This window comes from Macrobrachium nipponense, chromosome 22 (genome assembly GCF_015104395.2).
Source record: "Macrobrachium nipponense isolate FS-2020 chromosome 22, ASM1510439v2, whole genome shotgun sequence".
In the NCBI taxonomy this organism is placed as follows: domain Eukaryota; kingdom Metazoa; phylum Arthropoda; class Malacostraca; order Decapoda; family Palaemonidae; genus Macrobrachium; species Macrobrachium nipponense.
The window spans coordinates 23118412-23142938 of NC_087213.1; the positions used below are offsets into that span (position 1 = coordinate 23118412).

General features: G+C 39.0%; 1 protein-coding gene across 9 annotated transcripts in view; it reads left to right on the plus strand.

Annotated features, from left to right (window-relative positions):
- LOC135198543 (LIM domain-binding protein 2-like) overlaps window positions 1–24527 on the plus strand; it is a 90703-nt gene that overhangs the window by 5133 nt on the left and 61043 nt on the right. Inside the window, exon 1 of one of the 9 annotated variants that reach the window (XM_064226226.1) lies at window positions 13509–13531. The exons of the other annotated variants lie outside the window; for them this stretch is intronic. Coding sequence (XP_064082296.1) covers window positions 13524–13531 — 8 coding nt within the window. The 5' untranslated portion in view covers window positions 13509–13523. Of the gene's footprint in view, window positions 1–13508; window positions 13532–24527 lie in introns of those variants that run through there. 9 annotated transcript variants of the gene reach the window in all.

Here is a 24527-nt window from a genome sequence, read left to right on the forward strand (position 1 = left end):
AAGAGTAATGGAATGATTAACAAGAATGAGATCAAATTGAAATGAAATGTTGAGGGAGAGAGGGAGGGAGGGAGAGTCTGTGGACACGAGTGCCTCCTCCCATTTGTTAGGGTCGCTTTACTCTCCAACGGGGAAGCGTGGAAGGGATTACATGCCTGCCACCGCAGCTGATCGGGGAACGGAGGTGCGAAGCGGGGAGGAAGATTGGGGGAAGGGGGGTGGGGGTTGGGGCCGGCTAAATGGGTTGGTTTAGTGGGTAGAATAGGAAGTTGGCAACCTTGGGTGGTATGGTAGAGGGGAAAGGATGCTGACATGTACCACCTTACTGTCGCGTAAAACGTGCTGGTGGCCTGTTGGTAAACAGTATTCGGGGGTACGTACTTGTGTTGGGAGCGCCCACGAGAAGACCAGTTGACGATGACGCCTCCGATAAGCAGAGCTCGTGGCACATTCGTTTCGGCATTCCATTCTTTTTGCCGCTGACGACGAGTGTTCAGTTTTCCGTCAGGTGGCCGCTCTAGCGAAGATGTCCACCACACAATCGATACGAAGGCCATTGTCGGAATGCCATGGGTTTTTTAAAAGGCGTCCATCTCAGTTATTCCCACTTTTGATACTCGCATCCTCGTGACATGAATCTGATGGCTACGTGACAGATGAGCGCGCCTTTGATCACTGATGAGAAAATTCTTTATACATGATTACTGTTTTTTTCCCTGATTTGATTTTGACCCCTTGGATTACGCCGTCTTTGCTCTATTCGGTGCTATCTGAAATAAAAGTAAATTGGCTGGCTTCACCAGGACCATTTTTATTTCATCGCTATAATTTTTATGCAGTTACGTAATATCAGAGGTAAATTGCCATCTGAACAAAGATGTAACAATAATTTTGGCTTTTATTATAGTGAATTTTAAAAAATTCATTATGAAAATTTCCTCTTGGAGTTTTTCGCCGTAATCGGTATCTCGTTTAGAAGCGAGCTCATTGATATACTATACTCTCGTTTTTTGGTTCTGATGCGTTTATTATTATTATTATTATTTAATTATTTTATTATTACTTATTATTATTGTGTCGGGTCGTTTTTACTTTCTCCATGCATGTGGCCAAAGGCGGAGGCCTTGTTCGACGCAAACGAGCTCTCGTTTCTTGAAGGGTCTGCGGAAGATAGTCACCGATAGGGAGAGTAGCGTTGGGTCCGGCCACGGTCTAGAATAGATAGAATAGAAGACCGTGGGTCCGGCTTAGGATGAGAGAGAGAGAGAGCAGGTTTGTAATTCATCCTACCCGATTACGCCCACCGCCTCCCCCGGCGAGTCGGGTGAGCGTAAAAGGGGGAGGAGGGTCGTTGATCGAATGATCGAGCATCATACGCATTCATCACAGTGACATCGTAGGATGGAAGGCTACGAAAGAACTGTCACCTTGTTTCCTCATAAGGTGCATTTGCCTTCTTGCTGGAAGTGTGTTCGTTGTCTGTGTGAGTGAAATATTCAGGATGCTTGTAGTTTGTCTCACGGTGGTATTATAAATGGCGGTGGCTTAGACCGAACGCTTAATTTTGAGATTTGTCATCACGTTTAACTCTTATTGTTAGTATGTGCTGATACATTTTAGATTAATATTGAATATCCAAGGTAAGTTTCTTACCATTTTGTAATTTTTTTTTTATATTATTCAAATACTTTTTTGAATTGGTCGTTTAGTAGACATGTAGACATGGGCTCATTTGTGAGTTGCCATTTAGTGTGGATTTCATTTAGGGAGAGAATTTAATGTAGTCAATTGGTATTTATAGTAATAATAATAATAAGAAGAAGAAGAAGAATAAGGGTTTTTTAGCTTTAGCTAAGGTTGAAAAGCAGTAGTTAGTCGTGAAGACGGTTCAGCTTCCTCGTGTGAGTGTTATCGAGTATGTGTAGAGGCCAGTTGTAGGCTTTGCTTTGCCCCGCCGAGAGATATCAACGGCCATCCGCATCAGTACACCTCACGCTGTTCACTGTAGGCATGACTTGAGATTCTTTGCAGCGTCCCTTCGGCCCCTGGCTGCAACCGATTTCATTCCATTTACTGGGCCTCCGTTCGTATTATCCTTCTTCAGTCTTGCTTTCCTCCCACTCCAAAAAATTGTTTCTCAGTGCAACTGCGAAGTTCTCCTCCTGTTATAACTTTCGGAGCTTTACTCTTGTTTCCCCTTCACCGCTGAATGATCTGATAGGTCCCAGCGCTTGGCCTTTGGCTACCAGTTTAACGGGTTCACTGTGTAGTCATTATGTGAAATAAGGTTGACAGTCTACTAATGTGTTGCTCCCGTAGAAGAGACTCGTACTCAATTATAAATATATGACTAAGCGTAAAAAGATCACGTTTCCCTGTCACTCTTTCGTTAAATAGCTTTTGTTGTTGTTGTTGTTGTTGGTAAAGCCACGGAACTTTGTGATATGTCTGAAGACCTGGCGCTGGGACCATGGCCACCATTCTGTAGAGTGGCTCGACGAAAACGCAAGAATATGATAGTGAGGGAGGGTGGGCGTTGTGTGGAGTTGGGTGAGTTAGAAGGTAGGAATGTTATGAGAGGAAGGAAGGAAAGCTGCCTCTCTCTCTCTCTCTCTCTCCTCATCTCCTTCTCAGTCTCTCTCTCTCCTCTTTCTCCTCTTCTCTCTTTAAAGCGCCAGGCGCTACAAACTAAAACAGCGCATCATGCACCTTCTTGAGACCATTCAATTCTGTGATAGGGAACTCTTCTGCCAATTCTTTTCTTTAAGGCTTCTAAATGTCAACCTCTCTCTCTCTCTCTCTCGTCTCTCATCTCTCTCTCTCTCTCTCTCTCTCTCTTTTATGATTAGAAAATTTATTCTTATAGCGTACTGTTTCTTTTCTTTACCAGAGAAAGTCGAAAATCACATTTTGCTTCTTTCTGGGCGTAAAGCTTTAGTCCTATACAGTCTAACTGCATGATGACAACATTTGATGGGCTCTCTTCCCTTAGTTAAGTTTTGAAATGGCAATCTACCTCTTATTTTCCATATTCGTCCTTGAGCGGGTCATCGTGATAATCTTGTTAGAAATGACGAATATTGGCGAAGGCTCCGCCTGGTAGTACTATGTTCCGCTTATAAGATTCTCTTTTAACTCGTCTACTAGGCTTGTGAGACAAGAGTGCAGACTCTGGATATTCATTTTGGGTACTCACTTGATGAATCAAGATGCTGGTTAGTATATAGATATATATAATGTTTGTGTATAATCTTCATAATTTATGTAATGGAGGAACATTTGAATTTAATAAGAAGGAATGCTGGTGTTGAAGATGGTCGATGTGACTGCGTTTGTTTAGTTGTAACGCAGTTGCTACCACCAAACAAGCTCTTTCTTACACACACACACACACACACACACACACACCTCCCTCCCTCCCTCCCTCCCACACGCCGGGATTGTTTGGATGCCTTTGGAAGGTTTTGTTGTTACAAGGAGGGGAGTATCTTTTTCTTCTGATTCATCCAGTCCCCGTTCATTGATGATATCTTGATCTGTCCTAATTCTTTCATCTCATAGCGAGGATAGATACATTATTATAAAGAAGAAAGTTCTCCTCGCTGTACAGTACTGTGAGCAATTATTATAGAATAAATGCTGACTTTTCAGGATGGAAACCTCTCCCGAACGGATCTTTTTAATAATATTTTAGCGTTATGAAGGAGATAATATGAGTCAGAGTCAGACCTAGAGATTTTTTTTTTTTACAGAGGTAATTAAAATTAGGGTTCCGATAACTTCTTACGCACAACCTTCATTCAAGAAAAAAATTGTCAAGTCTTTTGTTGAATACATTTTGGAATGGCCGAGCAAGTAGAACCTTTGGCTTGGCTGAAAATGGAAGCCCTACGTCACTCTGCAAATATTGCTTCCTTGCAAGATCTGATTACTGGCATCTTTGTTGTTGATAGCTGTGACTCGGTAGGGCATCCACGGAAATAGTATTAATAATAGTGGTAGTTGACGGATTGACCGATGAAATGACAGTTCCACGGGCTTTCTATTTGGTTGCATTCTAGGGCTGTTGCAAATGGTGTATGAGCTCAAGAGCTTTTGTAGGTGCATGCTAGTGAATAAAGGGATAATTTTTCACGTTTATTAAAATCTCTCCAAGTTCTCATGTCCAGTAAGTAACGTTTATTATGTTAAATTCTTGAATGGTCCTGAAAGGGGACTTGTCTCCGGAGGTTAAAGATAACGGGAAAAGAATATGTTAATATCTGCACTTGAGGCTTTTGCTTGCTGTACTGATCCTCGAATACACTCGCCGATCTTGTTTCCAATTATTTGGGCTAAAACAGTTATGCTGAGTGTGATCCCGTTCCCTGAGGACATTTAGTTATTACTCATATTTTTTTTGACCAGTCAGATGTCAGGCAGGTAGAACTTGAAATCCGCTGTTAATATTGTGTAACCAATCTTAATCTAGTCGGACGCTATGGCGTTAAAATGTGAAAGATATTGAAGTGACCATCTCCAACGACCTCACATGATTAGTCCACATGGATAAAATCATTACGAATTGTCGCAGACATTCAGCAAGGAGTACTGTGAACGTTTAGCATCCTTGACACAATATTGGTGACGGTCAGACCAATCAGGGACGGTCGCTTTCTTCTCTTTCCTGTGTGTTACAATCATGATAATACTTGTAGTGCCTAGACAGCGGAACTTATGGGACCCAGCGTAGACGCAAACGTTTTGTGGAAATTCTTTAGCCTACAGTGACAGAAGCAAGGAGGAATCGGTTCCATATCACCGTCGCAACCATGGAAGGGAGAAAACCTTTGCTCTTCAAGTTCACCACAATCCGAAGACCGGTGTTAGTGTTAGATGTGATCTTGCCCAACCTACATTATACCACAATCCAGTTGAGAACGCTCTTACTTCGTCATTAGCATTCACGGCCTCCTGTGACTGATGGGACGTTTTTTCCCTCGTTGCATTTGAATCACGACTAAACCACTGTACACGTTTAAAAAGATAAACGTCATTGCTCATAGTTTCATTTAAAGCTATCTTGAATATCCTGGCAGATGTTCTTGCATTGGTAATTTCAGTAAGTAATGGCCCGAATCAACATAGTCGAGAGTTACTGGAGTTTAGTATTGTACTGTTATTTATCTCTCTCTCTCTCTCTCTCTCTCTCTCTCTCTCTCTCTCTCTCTCTCTCTCTCTCTCTCTCTCTCTATATATATATATATATATATATATATATATATATATATATATATATATATATATATATATATATATATTTATGAAACGCATCATTGCCACCAGAGCTGAGGGATGGCATTGATTAATGTGTGCATTGCAGATGGTCCCGTATATTTATATTTACAGTGTCTTCGGAATGTACTTTATTCTCATGCATTAAATTTTGGACCTTTGCATGGTCTAAAGAAGAGCGTTTTGATAGTTTTGAGTCACCCTTGCTTTAGTACTATACATCTTGGCGCCCTGGTGTTTTCTATGTTTTCGTTCTAGAGAGTTTGGTGAACGTGCTTATAGAAGTGTAAACATGCAAGAAATGGTATTTTTATTGATGTTACCTATGCCAGGGAGCTTGTTTTTCCGAGAGAGAGAGAGAGAGAAATTTGACCGAATTAACACGGGCAAAGAACATCGGTGAACGTTTGACGATTTGCTTTTACCGCGACGGAAACAATCTTGCTTTGAATTGGCGATTCATTCCATGGAAAGTTTAAGAAAGTGAACTTCTAAGATTGCCTGGGAATCCGTCCTTTGAATTAACCGGTTTCGATGTTTAGAAATAATTGCTCTTAGCAGTTGGCGTTGGCGGAGGTATATAGTAGGCTTGCTTCGGAGTACATGTTTTCAATGTCTGATTTCAAGTTATTTATTGGTAAATGTGGTCTTAACTTGTATTTTATATTTCTTATCAAGAGTTTTACTGTTTTATTTTGATTCCAGTGTTCGTGTTTCTAGAACTGTCTACCGTAGGTCGCACGTAGAAAGGTACCGTTTGTCATAGTTCTGTCAAGTAATTTTTACTTGAATGATTGAAAGAATCTGGAACTATCAAATTATTATTATTATTATTATTATTATTATTATTATTATTATTATTATTATTATTATTATTATTATTATTATTATTATTATTATTATTATTTTGCGTCATTAGTTTTAATCGCAAATTCTTCTTTCTTGTTTTTCTTTCCTGTTTACCCTTCCATTTTGTCGACATTTCAGGTTCATGTCTTCGATGTAAAAAATAGTAAATAAATAAAAATAATCTCAGCATTTGTTTCATAGAAGGTAATTAATTATAATGACCCTCGACGATTCGTTGAAGAAGTAGTGGTACTGCCCTTAATGTATTAGGTTACTTTTAGTCGTTAATGAATTTGTGTTGAGGTTCAACTTTTACCACAACGCTGTCTGTGAAATTCAAACTAAGTTAATGTAGTGATGGTGATATCGGTCACGAAGTCTCTCTCTCATAATAAATGTGCTATAAGGAAAGCGCTGAGCATAGTCGTTTCGACGCCAGGTTACAGGCGAGTCCGTCAACTGGTAAAGCGAACGCTTTTTCAAGTTTTATTTGAAGATAACGATTGTTTTGATGTAAACGAAAGCTATGTATCTTATCTCTCTCCCGTTTAAAGCTGATAACGTTAATCCTACCGAATGTCGTTCCGATATTTTACAGCCAGTCTTTCATTCTTGTTTGATGATTTTAAAAATGACTTAAACTTCCGCCAGGTCTAATCCCTTCATTTCATTGGAGGACTCTTTAATTAATGTTTGACAGGACATTGAGCGTTATTCACTACGTGTTCAATTTTTCACCAGTATTCGTTAGTATGTGCATTTGTATCTTTAGGCTGCTACTTCTTCCACCGGAAGATTTTCTGTTAGGCTCACATACGGGACTGATTGATTTTGCCTCATGATTATTCTCGTTGTTTCGTCTGTTATTTGACGCTGTAGACCATCATAAGAGTCATGCAATATGTTTCATTGAAATGACGACCAGGATCTCCATTGAAGATATTATGTTATATAATATATATATATATATATATATATATATATATATATATATATATATATATATAGATATGATAGATAGATAGATAGATAGTCTTTGCTGTGGTTACTTAACAGCTTACAAAAGTTACTGCGCTCCGATTATAAAATAGATATCAACAGGGCTTCTTGACAAGACTATGGGAGTGATATAAATTTGTACTAAGGTGATATATACAGACTTTAATGGCTTAACGTTGTAAGTGCGTATTTTTAATATCTCTATTTTTTAACAATACGCTGGAATTGCTAGTGGTTATCATATCGCTCAGCTGTGGATAGTAATCGTGTGTCCAGAATACATTCCGTGTTGTTTTAAGTACGTTTAGAAAATAGTGATGAATTCTTAACATATGCCTTGCGAATGAGGAGAGGTTTCCCGACTAAAAGTAATTCAAGATGGACAACATTCACGTTTCCTGGGCCAAGGGAATCACTTTTTGACAATGCCCGAATAATAATGAATATATACCCAGCAATCGTAGTGTTTGGCCGGACGGTAGGGAATTTCTGGTCGTTTATCGAGACGTAGATTGGCTCAACTTGATCCCTGATGCTCTTCTAGCTCTAACACTTGTGTCCGCAACACCTGTCCTACCATTGATGTTCAGTGCGTTCAGCATTTTCTCCTCACTTTTTGTAGGGAGATGAAACACTGAAGAAGAAGAGCCAGGTAAACTTGTTTTATTCACGTTATCATGAGCTGAGCTCCCACGTTATTAACTGGTCTGAGAGCATAGTTCGAATGTTCTTTGTCCTGTGTTGGTTAAATGGCAGGACTGTTTGAATCTTATTGCGTCCTTCTCATGATTTGTTCAATATATATATATGATATATATATATATATATATATATATATATATATATATATATATATATATAATATATATATATATATGTGTGTGTGTGTGTGTGTGTGTAAAAGGCTATTTATATGTGAAATAGATTTTTTTATTCCCATGTGCCAATATCAGTAAATCACTAAATGTTGCAAAAGCTCACTACCAGGAACGTAGTTAGACGAGAACTTTGTTTTTCCGAACTGTCATACCAAGTGGATATTATAAAATTTAAAGATATCATTTTCAACTCAACAGAAATACAACCCACACTTGACGGAGGCTAAACCCGATCAATCTTAGTTCAGAGGATACTACACTCCTCACGAGGGGAAGATCGCAGAATTAATCCCGAACAGGATCAGATGTAATTGGCCCATTCCTAGATTAACCTTTTCCTAGATATATAAAAAATTTTCCTCTTGGCATTGACATTGCTTGTACCTGATGGCCAGTCGAATGGAATGGTCACAGCTGTATGTAAGCTAAGAGGGTGAGAGGGCGCGGGGGGGGAGGCACAATAGACGTGACATTCATAAAACGAAGAGTGACATACTCCTCACCAATGAGGATTGAACCATATGCAGATAGTCTCTCTCTCTCTCTCTCTCTTTCTCTCTCTCTGTTTACACATCATATCGGACATGTCTAATAATAAATGGAATGCTATGTTACAATTTGTGTTCTCTTCAGAGACCTTTTTGCAATCCCCTGAAAGCCCCATGATCTTCACCTGATGCACTTAATATAACATATATTCTCTACTATATTCTGCTTTGGCTGTTGTGTCGAGTCCTTTATATACTGAAGCCATTCTTTCTAAAACGCCTACAACTCTGGTAGAACGAATAACCACATATCTTGTTCTCAAGGTTCATTTCCTTAAGTACAGCAGCTCCATACCTTTGTCCTTTATTGACCACCTTACTCTTTCCAGCATCGGAAGGAGGCCATTTCAGTAGGTTTTCATCCCAGGTGCCTATTCAGATTTAACAACCAGACTGCTACAAAAATGGCTTGCCTCGTACGCTGGCCAAATACATAATGGATCGTTAAATGCATGCAAGAAATCGACTTAGATTAGGCTCGAAGGAATATTAACGTTGAGGACGTTAGGTATTTGTAGTTTGGCGGGCCCCCTAGAAACGGCTAATTTCCAGCTTGTGAGTTTAAATTTCCGTCTTTAGCCGAATTTGGCGATTTGAAAAAGGAAATCTCCGGGCCATTGAATCACACTTTTAATTGGGTTCAGGTTATACGCCAGAGGTCATTTGAAAATGTTCCATATTTACCCTATGCGGTACTGTTGGGCTCTTTCGTTCTGTTATGACAGAATTCATTCACCGAATCATACCCCTCCGTGAATTGATTCCTGGTTTGTGTTTAACTGTTTTCTGATTATTGTTGACTGTGCAGTTTTGCAACCGTTATTTATAAAGGTTCGCCTCTGTTACGGACCTTACCTACCTCCCTCCTCTTAATCATTGTACAACTGCGGTTGACAAAAGCTGAATTTGTACCTAGCTGTTAGTCGATTGTTGTATGTCATAGTTAAGGTGGAGAGAGATAGTAAGAAGTTGGGGGGAAAAACCGCTGGAATTGAGTTTTATTTTTCAGTCGGAATGTATACCATCTAAACGGATGGAAAGTCTGGGCAGCATAAATAGTAATTTAAAAAAATAATATATATATATATATATATATATATATATATATATATATATATATATATATATATATATATTAGTGAATGTCTGAGAAAGGTCGAGTTCCCAAGGTAGAGCAGAAGTGGAGGAAAGACGAGCATCACCCTGGGGCTACAACGGCGGCGGTAAACCTCTCCGCCCGCCCCCTATCACGCCCACCCGTGCCTCCCCCGACAGGCTGGTCTCGCACCTATCGATGGGTACGGTACCCGACGCCCTTTCCTCCTCCAGATCTCTGCTCTCTTTCTTTGCCCTTTTCTTCCTGTTTCAAGTCATCCATGTGTGATCTCGATTGATTTCACTGGTCCACTTGACTGATTGGTGGTTTGTTTACCTTTTTTTTTATTTCCCTCCATATTAAGTTTTCGTATTTCTTACCCTTAAAGATTTGACGTGAACTGGGTCTTCACACACTTATATTATGTAGCATAGTTCCATCAATAGCATCAGTGCCACACTGACGAGAGGGTAACTGCAGTTAGTCAAGTGTTTCGTATATCATAGCCTTTTTTTTTATCGGTTCTTCCTTTTCGTCCCTGTCTCTTTGAAAGTTTGTGGTTTATAAAATCGGAAAGAAAAATGTATTTGGCAATCAAAATGCCTAATTTCATCGTCAAAGAATCCGTCTTACTTACGTAAGTCGTAGAGGTAATGTAAAGGAAAAAAATCCCTTCTATTATGAAGTCGATTCCATTGTGCAAGTGAAGTTTCCTCTTAAGCGAATTTATCTAGACCCTGACTGAGATGTATCTTACAGGAATTCTGTCTGTTGCTCAAATTGTCCAAAAAAAATGTCCATTAACTTGCTAGGCATTGAATTTTAAATTATATACTGTATATATATATATAAAGGTTTTTTTACATTCATATTTTGTAACACCTGAGTAAATTTATTGCAGGAGCTATCATTTTTCACTTCAAGACTTGAAAGGCCATTAAGTAATAGTGCACATTGACTTCGTTACTGAAGTTGCTTTTGTAACTGAACGATATTTTTCGTTCTCATAGGAACGCTGGGGAGTCTCGCTGAACAATAAACAAACCAATGGACGAATGACGATTATCATAATGTTGACGCGGTTTGTTTCAGATGCCAGTGATAGAGGAATGACAGAGTAATATTGGAGGCGAGTGCGACTTTATTGTTTATAAGGGACTGGCTACCTACCGCAGTGAGAATGGTGAATATTAGATAATACAGAAAGACCTCAGATCGGTGAGCAACTGGTGAATATTAGATAATACAGAAGACCAGATCGTGAGAATGGTGAATATTAGATAATACAGAAGACCAGATCGTGAGAATGGTGAATATTAGATAATACAGAAGACCAGATCGTGAGAATGGTGAAATATTAATAAGACCAGAAACCAGATCGGTTAGAATGGCGTGAATATTAGATTAATATAGCAAGAACCAGGACCAATCGTGAGACTGGTGAATATTAGATAATGCAGAAGACCAGATCGTGAGAATGGTGAATATTAGATAATGCAGAGGACCAGGAAATTGTTTTCTCAGACTCAGAATCTTCGGGACTTGGAGAATAAGTGGAATTTCGTGCAGGCAAGGGACAGCAACGAAATCGACTCACTGGTAGCAGTAGAACTCATCCATAAAATTGTTGTAGGTTATAGGTACACAAATCCCAGACAATCAATCGGTCAGTCAGTTGCACGTGGCCTGTTGCCGGATATCGTGCAGAACGACCGGTCATCAGTCTTGGAGATGGGGCAAGTTAGTTGAGGTTTTATTCCAGGGAGAGATTGTGTGCTGTGCAGCTGCTGTCCGCCGCACTTTTGAATATTACCTGATATTAAACTTAATGGAAGATAAGTGCAGATATTTGTACCTCTTGATGCAGCGACATTTACCCGAAAGCTTTGGTAGTGTTTCTTCGTGGTGGTCAGTAGACACTTGATTTATTGCCGAGGGCCAACACGGAGGAGCATTGAAGTCTCCTGTGCAGAAACTCGAAGTGTGTTTTTTGTGAGACGTGATATGGGTATTTGAACTGAAAGTACTTAGCGAGTTGATTTATATCTGTAGTTATTAGAAAGGATTGATTTTAAAACAAGAATAGCACACTGCTATTACAGCATGAACTGTCTTTTCGTTAGGGACGATTATTTTTCATTATTTACTGCAGGTTTTAAAAAGTTGCAGTAAACATAAATCAACTGTTGTCGGCGTAGAGAACCCTCATTTCAGGATGAAGTAATAGAAACGCATAAACAAAAGCAGTATCCACGATGCGTGTTATGCAGTTCATATTTATATTTTATTATTATACAGGGACACACTTCGTACACTATATCTCCGTTCTTCCCCTCTGATTTTTGTTATAACCTTTCATTGAACCGGATCTGAGAGAGATGATGCAGGTGAGACCTTTTGAGTGTTCAAGGGATTTACTGAAGGGGCGACAGAAAAAAATCTGTATAACATATAACGTAGCAACAACAGCACAACAAAAAACTCGTACAATGAAGGCGTTTTCCTGTAGGAATTGACCCTTCAGATATAGGAGATGTTATTAGAGTCACTTTAAAAGGCATGTTTAGTTATCTGGTAATCTGGGTATTAGATAGGAAATTTGGTTAAATCAACGGTGAGCAATTCCATTTTGTATTTCAGTTTTCTTCTCTCTAGGTAAAAGGATTAGATTTAAAAAATACATGATTTCGCAAAATGAGGATCTTACGATTGTAAAGATGATGATTAATTATTATTATTATTATTATTATTATTATATTATTATTATTATTATTATTATTATTATTATTATTATTTGAATATTCTCGTGACAGAGAAAGAAAAGTTGCATCGTAATTTGCGGGTCACTGGACATTTATTACTTGGCACTTCTTTTCCCTTTGTGTTTCGAGGTAAGCCGATAGATGGGGTTCGTGATTTTTCTGCTGTGTGTGTGTGTGTGTGTGTGTGTGTGTGTGTGTGTAAGGTGTCATAATGAGTGTTATGGGACAGGTGGTTAGCTGTTAGATACGATTTGAATCTCAAATTTAAATTGGCCCATATTTTTTAGTTATTTAATGAAGTAACAAGTTACCTCAATAATATGAGGAGCTTCTTTTCTCGATTTTTTAAAAGAAACTCCCTAATTTATATGGCGTCGGAATCTGTACTCAAAGACAGAGAGAGAGAGAGGAAAACTGAACACTCCACTCTCTTGACTTTTTAGGGAAAAAAAATTTAGTGGGTCCATTATTGAGACTGGGGCTCGGGTATGTTTGGTGGGTAAGGGGCCCCGTGTTTGGGTAGCCCAACGGTTGGGTGGAGGGCAAGGTCATGCCTGTCAGAGGGTATATGAGGCGACGACATCTCTGCTGTCTCACCAGTCATCATCGGCCTCTTAGACCTGAAACCGCAACCGGGGCTCGACGACTCCTCTCTCTCTCTCTCTCTCTTCTTGAGACTCGCTCGGTGCCCGGTGCCTGCCTGCCCAGCAGGCTCTTCCCACCTCTCGATAGGACTTTTCTATGTCACCACATTAGTTCATGATTAGAATTTGCGCGATTTTAGACGATATTTCATGAACTCTCCTGCCAAGTGCCCCAAAAGTATTGCAGTCACAACTTGGCATCGCGAGGCTGCTGTTCTGTCGTCCGCAGATTTTGAGTCGGATACTTTGTGCCTCGTCAATGTCATTTTGATCATTTCCGACTAAGGTCTGTCTGTGGTCTCGAGTTTTTGATCCCACCACCAGTCAGTTGGATGTGGTTGATAATTTGTTATTCATTTGTTCCCGTTCTGTTGCTTGAGAGAGGAAAAGAGAGACTTGTGTCGACCAGTTAGTTGTTGGCGGTGATTTTCAGTGCTCTGTCGTCTGTCACACTGTAGGTCTCCCCGACGACCATGAACAGGTAGGATATATCCATTATTATAGTTTACTTTAAGTACTTAGTGTCTCGGGTTCGAAAAATTGATTACGTGGAAGTTTCAACCTAAACATTTCAAAACAATTGTCTTTTTAATATTTAACTTTCCAGTTGACGGTCGTCTTAGAATAATAATGTGTCATAGAGAAAAACAATGGTGAAATGTTGATGGAGGAAGATTATCGTTAAAAGTGTTGTGTTGTGCTGGGCTATTCGCATTAAATTATGTATGACACAATACTGTTTAATGATTTTGCCCTGAAATTGCACCGCTTTTACCGTTTGAGTGCCACCATAAGTATTCAGTTGTGTTTTGCGTAAGTCAGCCTTGGATTTAAAAAAAAAATGTCACCGTTTCAGAAGCTGTAGTACATGACTGGGTTCAGTCTCCCCGTTCCCCCTCCCCTCCCCAGGTACATATTGGAACGGTTATATTTTACCATTGTGTCTCATGTGGGGATGATGATAAGTAAAAAAAAAGTCGATTCGTTGAAAGATTCCGGATAGAATTGTGTGAAGGTAGCCGTTTGCGTAGAGACATCAAATCCTTGACATCGAAGAGTTGATCAAAAGAAAGTTGACCTTTTTAGTCAGCATCCGAAGTCATGAAGTCATCTCATTTTCCCCTCTTCTTGAGTGTTGTGGCGGAGAAGGAGGAGGAAGAGGAGGCCGAGCGCTGAGCTGTAACGCAGTGTTGATGGATATAACGCGAAAACCCTCTGGGTCTCTGAGTCTCTCTCGCGCGCCAAGGTGCCAGCTCTGAAAACCGCCAGGACGAACTCGTCAAAAAGGAATCTTTAGTTAGTGTTGGAAATTAATTCACTGACACACTTGTAATGATGCTCAGCAGTCATTTATAAATGCAATGGTTTATTCCCAGTGACCCAACATCTGTCGGTAATCGTTATTCATCAAAATACAAGTCTTTCCTTATCGTGCCTGTGCGGATTCTTTGGTAACCAGCCTAATATTGATTTAATTAACTAACTCTTGTTTTTATACGACTGTTATTTTCTTGATAATATTCAGTTAGAATAATGATTTCATTCCCCAGCGTCAGTGCTGGGAAAGATCTTTTCATACTAAAGATTAACCGAAACTTTGATTAGGGGAATTACATGTTTCTCTTCTCTCTCTCTCTCTCTCTCTCTCTCTCAAGTTTCCAAACGAACTCGGGAGTATAATTGTTCTCGGGTAGTAGACGATCAAACCTTTAACGGGGCAGATCAAGGAATTTCAAGCATTGTGTTGACGCAGTTGGAAATGCCGTTTGCACAAAGCACCGAGTCAGAGATCTTTAAATCATAGCAAATTGTTATAAGCATTTCATGAGATGAGGCTTTTGGATTGCTGCTTCCAAAGTAAGACCTCGCATCCAGCTATAACTATAGAGAGATAGGCTGGAGGGCGTACTACGCTATTTAAAATAAAAAAGGGGTGTTGGGGCGTGATGGTTGATCATATTATGCTAGGGTGAAGGCGTGTAATCTAAGCCAAGTTGCTGTAAACTCGACTGTTTCACCGACCTCAATACATGGAGCAGTTCTAACCCTGTCTGGCATGTGTATCCCGTTCCGAAGTCAGATCCAACATCATTATTACCCTTAATAATTTAAGTTAGTAGTATCGAAGTCCACACTAGGAGTGCCTCGGTCAGGTAACCCCCCCTTCCTCCGGTGGAGTAGAGCCGATCATCGGGACATCTATCAAATCTTAATAGAAACATAACCAGTTACTCTTAGTTGTCCGAAAATCATTTGGATTCCTTACTCATTTTAGAAATCATTAAGTCTTTTCGGTTCGCGTTGTTATGTTCCTAATGAAAAAATTCGAATAAGAGGTTTGGAGGCAAGAAATGCTGAAGATAGGAAAAGTGAAAAGATGGAAATCAGGATTCATTCCTGTTGAGATATGGCAGAATGCATAATCCGGAAGTTGGCAATGTGGGGAGTTGGGGGGGGGGGAGTTTAACTATTTTATTATTTAGGCAGCGAGATACGGTACACTTGGTTGATGTGTATAGCGCATTATCTGTAAAGGATGGCCGAAATGCTGGTGAGGCTTCTGTGGAATGACGCTGGAAGTTATTAATGCAGTCCACCCTTGATTCAGCTGGGATTGAGAATGAACTTTGTGGTCTCTGTATTGACATTTGCACAAGCCTAGTGCAAATAACTCACTACTAGTGATATCCAGTTTTATATTACTTTCGTATCAAAATAATTATTTTTTAGCTTATATCTTTTATTATTATTATTATTTTATTATTATTATTATTATTATTATTATTATTATTATTATTATTATTATTATTATTACCAGAAAAACGAACGCTAGTATTCGAAGAAAGCCAAGTGTTTTCTTGATTTCATTTATTCCAAAATAATTCGTGTTGAAATAATTTGAACATAATGTTATGCCGATTTTGTTAATAATGTGCTTAGTGTTGCAGAAACATTAGGGAATAACTTGTGTGTGTGCTTGTGACTCGTGCTTAAGTTGGTATTGCGAAGGGAGTGATTAGTTCTTTTATATATACACCGTTAGCTAGTGCTGAATAATTATTGACATTTTTTGAAAGGCTTATTTTTATTTTCTTGGTCATACACTTCAGTCTTTTTGTGCTGAATCGTGGTGTGCATTGACGACCTTTGATCGACAAAGGTACATGATACATTTGTGTATATTAATGGTTTACGTACAAGTCCTTCATCTTGATGGAAGTGAGAAAGCAGATACCCCAACAAATAATTTCAACTCTCCATATTATTGGTTTGTTTTGCGCGAACACAGACTGACTCCTGTATGGGCGTCTGGCACTGCTATACAAATGAACGGTTGGCACGTGCGGCCAGTTGAGTTGACAGATGTGAAAAAAAAGTTTGTTTTTGGTTGTGGGGGGGATTGAGACGGTGAAGTTTATCGTCTTTACCGTTATATATATATATATATATATATATATATATATATATATAATATATATATATATATATATATATATATAGTATATATATATATGTGTGTGTGTGTGTGTGTCTGTGTGTCTGTGTGTGTGTTGCGCGCGCACTTACATACGTGCAAATGTATTGTCGTAAGTAAATTTTAGTAGAGTTTGTAAGCCTTTAATAGTTATGAGAGAGAGAGAGAGAGAGAGAGAGAGAGAGAGAGAGAGAGAGAATCATTGAACAGTTCATGCACCAGTATTAATTTCCCCACCAGGCACAGACTGTGTGTGTGTATTCCTCTCGTGTCGTCTTGAGAGAAATGTGCTTCATAATCGCGACCTACGACAACAAAACAAGGTGGTGCAGTACTAGGACTCTTCATTGTGTTTTAGAGAATAATCGTTTAGCATTACAGCGCAGACGTCTCGAGCCTTGTCACCTGTGGAAAAAGAAATCCGTTTGCACTTTTGAAAACCTCTATTATCCGCCAATTGCATTTATGGCACGCTGCTTGAAAAACTCTATTATTCGGCAAAAGCATTTCTGGCTCCAGAAGCGTGAGCACCTGTGGAGGTATCGGTGGGTAGCTTTTGAAAAACTGTTCTCGGTTGTTCATGCTTAACTTTTTAGGCCCGAATATTTGTTATTTTGTTTAAATGTATGAGATGGCATCTGAGCCTTCTTGGTAATTGTTTAAATTGATGGGAAGTGGAAGGCCAGTTAGCATCATCCCAGGTTTAGTAGAGAGGCGTTCGCTGCCGTTAAACGTTCAAGAACTTAGTATGGAGGTTGGTGGAGGGAATTATTGATTATCTCTAGGAAATCGATGGCGGGGAGAGACAGGCAGACAGACAGACATACATAGAGTCGGAACACATAGTACTTCATTTCAAGGTTTTATTCGCCGACTCCCAATGCATATTTACAAGCCTTTTCAGACTCAGTTAAGTAATAGATGGCAGTAGGTATTAAATTGCTACGTCTCTCTCTCTCTCCTCCTCCTCTCTCTCTCCTCTCTCTCTCTCTCGTCTCTCTCTCTCTCTCCTCTCTCTCTCTCTCTCTCTCTCCAATAAGTCTTTGAGACATCCTAATTCTTTCGTTGTGAGAATGAGGGAGTTTACGAAGACCAGTGTTCGCGACCGAGTAAGATCGAGAGATCAGTACACGTGCTTTATTATTATTATTATTATTATTATTATTATTATTATTATTATTCGCTTAGATTAACATTGGGTTGATCTTAGGCCTGTTCAGACGATCAACTGTACTGCAAATCAACGCCAACCTGACGTACGATAATGCAGTTGCACTTAAATGTAACATGGCAGCAAATTACGTATTTTTTCTGAAATCTTAATTCATAACAAATGCTGCTTTCGTTTGGAAATTAACGGCAATGGGTTTCAGCAAATTGGCGAAGGAAGTTGGGGGCGGGAAGGGGGAGGGATGGATGTATTGGTAAACCCCCACCCTTCAAAGCCTCCGTTTTTAACCTCAGAACATAATTGTTATTCGGAAGACCCAAGACAAAAGGTTTATTTATATATATATATATATATATATATATATATATATATATATATATATATATATATATATATATATATATATATATATATATATATATATAAATCATAAGAATTGGCAGCTAAATTTTTCTGCGACCTTGAAAGATAGCGCGAATATTTTCAAACCTAACCCCCCCCCCCCCCCCCCCCCCCCTTAATATGAACTTGGTAAGTTACAAAAGGGAGAACGAGAAGATCAGATCACAGTATATCTGTATTAGTACCGTTTGACATTGTCAGTCTGTCTTAACAATGAAGCATTAATATTACAAGCCAACTGTATCAATCAGCGAGCAAAGTTATGTAATATATATATATATATATATATATATATATATAATATATATATATATATATATAGCTCGACAACTATGCATTAATCGATTTTCCAAGATAGAGAAGAGAAAGGGGAGAAGGGGGGGCGAGAGAGAGGGGGTGGGGGGGGGGGTTAGAATAAATATCGAGCGGTGGCCCTGCCGAATTTTCCCCCGTTGAGCATTGTGTCGGCAACGTGGCCAGGCAAGGAAGCGGTGTCAGAGGATTTGGGACAGTGTCAACATCCAATACCCGAGGGGGAAAAGAGTCCTTTGCCGCAAAGTATCGCTCGCTCATTTTATCGCCCGGGGACCAGACCAGACTCAGAACAGCCGGGCGAAGGGGAAGCGGAGAGAGAGAGAGAGAGAGAGAGAGAGAGAGAGAGAGTGAAATATATATTCCTGTCCTCCAAAATTCTGATTCATGAGAGAGAGAGAGAGAGAGATATTCCTGTCTTCCAAAATTCTGATTCATGTGAAAGATAGAGAGAGAGAGAAATATATATAATTCTGTCCTCCGAAATTCTGATTCATGTGGGAGATTGCCGTTGACGTAAACATTGCTATCAAGCCTATAGAGACTACCAAGATCTATTGATGATCTTTCGATTTACAAGTGCCTAGGACCTAGGACAACATCGCTCGTTCTCGTAGGCACCCTGAGATGGACTTTTTTTTTGGGGGGGGGAGGGACGCGAGCGTCTGTCGTGAAACGCCAGTTGTGTGCCCCCTTCGAAGACGTTTATTCGGGACGCGGAACTGATGGTGATTGATCTTATATTTCATTTTCAGTAAATGCTTCTTGTTTGTATCTCATCATGGTGATTTGTTTTGCAGCCGTAGTTACCGTCATCTTAAGCCCTTACAATACCAAATTAGCATGAGTGCTTCTGATATTCTCTGCATGATCCAGATATCGAGCGTCTTTTTGACCAGTTTCAATTTTTTTTCCTTTCTTTCTACTTTGTTCTTAAGCTCTAGTTAACTGACGATGAACTATCTACACGGCTTGGGGATCTGATATATGATATATATAAAGGTCCAAAAGAGGAAATTCTTTATTTCCTAGCTTCCAGAGGCACGTCTGCCTCCATCTTCAAGGAAAAAAAAATATATATATATATATATATACCTATATATAATATATTATATATATACTATATATATATATATATATATACTATCTATATATATATTATATATATATATATATATATATATATATATATCGGGAGGTTTCCATGAATACAAGGCCATAATCTATTATCTAAAAACGTTTCGCACAAATAACACGGTGCACCATCAGTCTATGAAGAAATAAAATACAATTACATTATATTAATACATAAAAGGAATTCACAAAAGACATAAAAATCAAAGATTAAAATTGACAAAAAACTTTAACAAAGTGTTATTTAGAAAAAAAAAAAAAAGTAAAATAAGCAAGAGTGCACGTTATATTGAATATTAACAAATATTAAACCACAAATATCGTTTAATAGCCAATTCACTATACCGCAGGAATCACGGGACTTTTAATTCAATGACTTTTGACCAGAGCCATCTTACATGCATTATGCGGCTGTTCGTCTTTCGATTTTGATTGCTGTTTGGAACTGACGAACTTGAGTTATTTTGATTTTTTTTTTTTTTTCATAAAAATCTGAAGAATGACCAGTTGGTTTTGGATTATTTCACCTGTTGTTGTTTATGGATATTTTTTCCTTTTGAACCAAACCCCGTCATATTATCTGCAATGACTCCTTTCAGTTTTGTTCATTCATATGTCGCCTTACCTTTCCGCCCTCGTCAATACTTCATAGTACTGTATTTTGTGTGTGTGTGTGTGTACACTTGTGTGTCACGTTTGAATTCGACATCAAATGCCATTCAAGAGCCACTTGTTACAAACTTACCACCTGACTAGCAATGTAGAGATGAGTTGATTTCCACTCTTTCCAAGAAGAGGAGAACGTGAATTCGATAGGATTTTGTACAGCAGGGCCGGAATCCTCTTTTATCTCTTCTCTGATAACTTTAGAAAGATGACGTGACGTAGATCATTTTCCAAATAACTGTTTCCCGGCATCTAAATACAAGTCTGGTATCCTGGAGGTGTGGATTTGTGTGTTAGTAAAATAGAGGTAGTGCCACGTGGGTAGGGGAGTTTGACTTGCTGCTTATGAGCTTTCTTTGTAGTTTCATGAAACGATTCATGTTGTGGACATCATTTTGTTGGGGCGTTTCGTCCAGATTTCGACATATGAAGTGAATGAATATGACTTTGAAAATCCTATTTGCTTTTTTATATATATAATTTTTTTTTTATCGAAAGCTGCCCCCTCTTAATGTTGAAAAAATCTATCTATAAATAGTACATATTAACATTACCTTGGATGTGCCATGTTTTGTCTGTAAAGGCATGTTTTATTGCCACTGCAGTCTTATTTTTAATGACTGCCAGGGAATAGTTTAAAAAAAGATATATGAAACGTCGAAATAGAGAATACAATAAGGCCATGGTGGGGAAATCTAGTTTTGAAGTGCCACCGATGTTACTACAACGCAATCCTCCCTCCCTCCCTTCTAAAAAATGCAATATCTTCCCTCAAAATCCAGTGTACAGCTAGTTGAGTTTGCTACTTCGATCACTAGATGTCGCGCTGTTCGATAGTGTAGTTAAAATTAATATTCAGAAGGTAAAGGATAGTATAGAATGATTGAAAACTGTGTAGCTTGAGTGAATTTAAGCATTCACAAGGATTCATTTCTAGAATGCTGTTCCCGTGTGGTTGTGGACGCATTGCGTAGTAGTAGTCCCTGGTGGTAATTTGTCCTTGCGTGATGAATCCACGTATTGATCAAAACAAACTTTTGCCGAGGACCCCACCCCCCGGTGAAGATACTAGCTTTTCGTCTTATCACTATCATCATTACTTCTCTAGTAAGCGCCTCAACGGCGTGGTTGGTATGGTATTAGCGTCCCACATCTGTGGTCACGGGTTCGATTCTCGGCCATTCCATTGAGGAGTGAGAGATGTGTGTTTCTGGTGATAGAAGTTCACTCTCGACGTGGCTCGGAAGTCACGGAAAGCCGTTGGTCCCGTTGCTGAATAACCACTGGTTCCATTCAACGTAAAAGCACTATACAAACAAAGTTACTTCTCTAGTTTTGCTGCGTTGCAGTGAAAATCGAAATTGCATGAGAACCCTTATTCCTTAGAGAATGATAGTCCTACAGTGAGATAAACGATGGTCATCATTGACGAACGCTAAATCGGATCGTATTTCGATGGCCAGATAAATTCAGAAAATATTTGGCCCAGACTGTTATGCGCCTCACGACTTTGACAGGATATATACGTACATACATACATACATTTATATTATATATATATATATATATATATATATATATATATATAAAGGGTTTCACCGCTTTTCACTGCTTCCGAAAATGAGTTTTCAAAGTGGCAATTGAATCGCGTTTTTGGGATATTGAGAACCGGTTTTATTTCTTTGCGCTGTCCATGTATATAAATACCCATCGTTTTCTAAAAACTAGTCCTTTATTTACATATTTTACTTAGAGGACCATTGTGCCTGAGGAATGTAAGAACCATTAAAAAGCGCCGCTGTTAGTTCGGTGTGAGATTTAGCTATAGCAGAAATACTTATAGTAAGCTCGCTTCGTAATTCTTAGCTAAATTGTCATACGCCACTTATTAATAATGATATTTTGAAGATTATTAATCTACTGGCTTGTTGGCGCACGCTATGCGCGCCGGAACCCGGCGTTGCTGTCCCCCCTACTTACCCCGCCCCCCACCCTGGGTGGATAAACAGGTTTGCAGGAGGATAGTTGATGTCTACCTACCTATCACACCCCGAACGGGGCGGACAAACCGGTTTCGAGGTTTAAGTGACTGTGTTATGTGTAATCTGCTGTCCTCGGGAGGAGGACAAACAAGGTCAGATCCACGTGGATTTTATTATAGTAGATATTTATATTGGGATTGAATTACTATTTATCCTCAAAATCTCCCAGAAAACTATACTTTGTGATCTGTTCCAGATATCTGTTTAGTATAGCATTAGCATTCCTTAGGTGGGGAGAAGGAACAGGTGCAGCAAGGTGTTCTTTCCCAGCCACTGATACTATAGGTTCAATTTCATAGAAAGAACCATCAAGGCAGTGCAGCTGCTGCTTATCTCTTGAAGGGCTGAATGAGACCCAGAATGAAGAAGCCCCCATCAGCCAAATCAAAAAGTTTCTTAACACAAAAATCCTAATGATTTAAAACGCTTCAGGTTACAGAGAACAACTTTCAGGCAAAGAAAGACCTCTTTGAAGAACCAGACAAAAACTTCTTTCAGTTTTCATCTGGAGATTGAAAAAGAAACTCACAAAATTAATGTTTATTATAAGTATTTACATTTTATTTTACTCAACACTCGAATACTTTCAGGGCCTATCTGTGGCTCTTTTTCAATTCAAGAGATGTGTAGGTTTTTGTGGGTTTCTTTTTCAAAGACCTCTTTCTTGAAAGTAGCCCCGGATTCCTTGCTGATGCTCGTCGTCTCACGTTTATTATTAGATATATATATATATATATATATATATATATATATATATATATATATATATATATATATATATACACACACAAATCGCGAGAAAGGGTGATTTTCTCGTTGTCGCAAATCCTTTTCCTTTTGGAGGCAGGATTTTCGTCCCGTGAATGTGCCCTTCGTGGGCGACATTTATATATCCAGTAACACTCCTTTCATATTTTCTCCTGATTCATAATACTTTCACTGCTTTCCCTTTTTGTGATTTAATTGACCGGTTGTTACGTTTTATTTTTTTTCTTTAGAGTCCTTATTGTGAGGAGTAACAGTAAAACTTTGGTTGTAAACCCATAATTACGTAGGTGTATGAATCAACCGGATATTTTAGACCAGTCGTGTCGTTCGTATCACGCGCATCATGAAGTTTATGATAAAAGTTTTGTTGCTGGTCCTTGGAAAGACAGCAGATATTTATAAGTATATAGCGTTCAAATTGATAAACATTGAACGGAAAGGCAGTGTATTAATTGTATTGCTACGTGCACTTAAAAAACTAAAATAAGATAAAATAAAATAAAAACGTGTTCGGTAATAGGAATATAGGGCGCATGCGACGACATGAGCGCTCTTTGGTGCCTGGATTGATGGCGTGGCATCCAAAGATACCGGAAGGCATATCCTGACAGCTTCTGTACTGCCAAGACTTGCACCAAATCGTCAAAAATCTATGACGAAAAATATTCTGCGCTCTTTCCGGAAAATGTTGACCTTAATTGCGAGAATTTGTGCCAATAAGCTTAAAAGAAGACGCCAGAAAACATAATCGTGTGGATTGGTGTGATGGATCAAAGCTGCGACTCGGATTTCCACATTCAATATCCTTAACTTCAGAGTAGACATTGTCAAGTATCGAAAATGTAATGTCACTTTTCACTTATTGCTTTGACAGGTAACACTGTCACATACATGTAGGTGTTGATACATCGAAGTATGAGTTGTTGATATTTGTTTATGCTTCCTTATAAAACACGAACGCCAGCATATCTGGGTCGTGTGTGCAGGCGACGACAGCAGTGGTGGTGATTGTGATTTTGCTGGCAATAATAGGTGCGAGTTCGCGTGCTTAGTCATGATAAAATCGTCATGCTAACAGGAAGGTAGAAAATCAATGGCTTTGGTGGAAGTGGAGTGCCGAGGATGGAGAGAGAGAGAGAGAGAGAGAGAGAGAGAGAGAGAGAGAGAGAGAGAGAGAGAGACCTTTTCGCCTGGTTGGGTTGAAGATTACCAATTTTTATGTGATTTTATACATTATAGCTGAACACCGATCACTAATCCTCTTCATTTTTTTGTCCTTTTTTTTTCAACTATAGCTGCAATCCACACCAGTCGACTAACAGCCACTTATGAATTAACGTCTTAGGTTAACGGAGCCCGATTGGATATCTAAGGAAAGCGCATGATTTTGTTTTTCCCCGCCTAGTCAAGAAACGAACATGTTTCCCGGTAGAGTGTCTGAGTGAATGAGTCTCTTGCCTCAAACGTAGGTGATCTATGCTTAATTTTTCTTTGTCTTGCATGACAG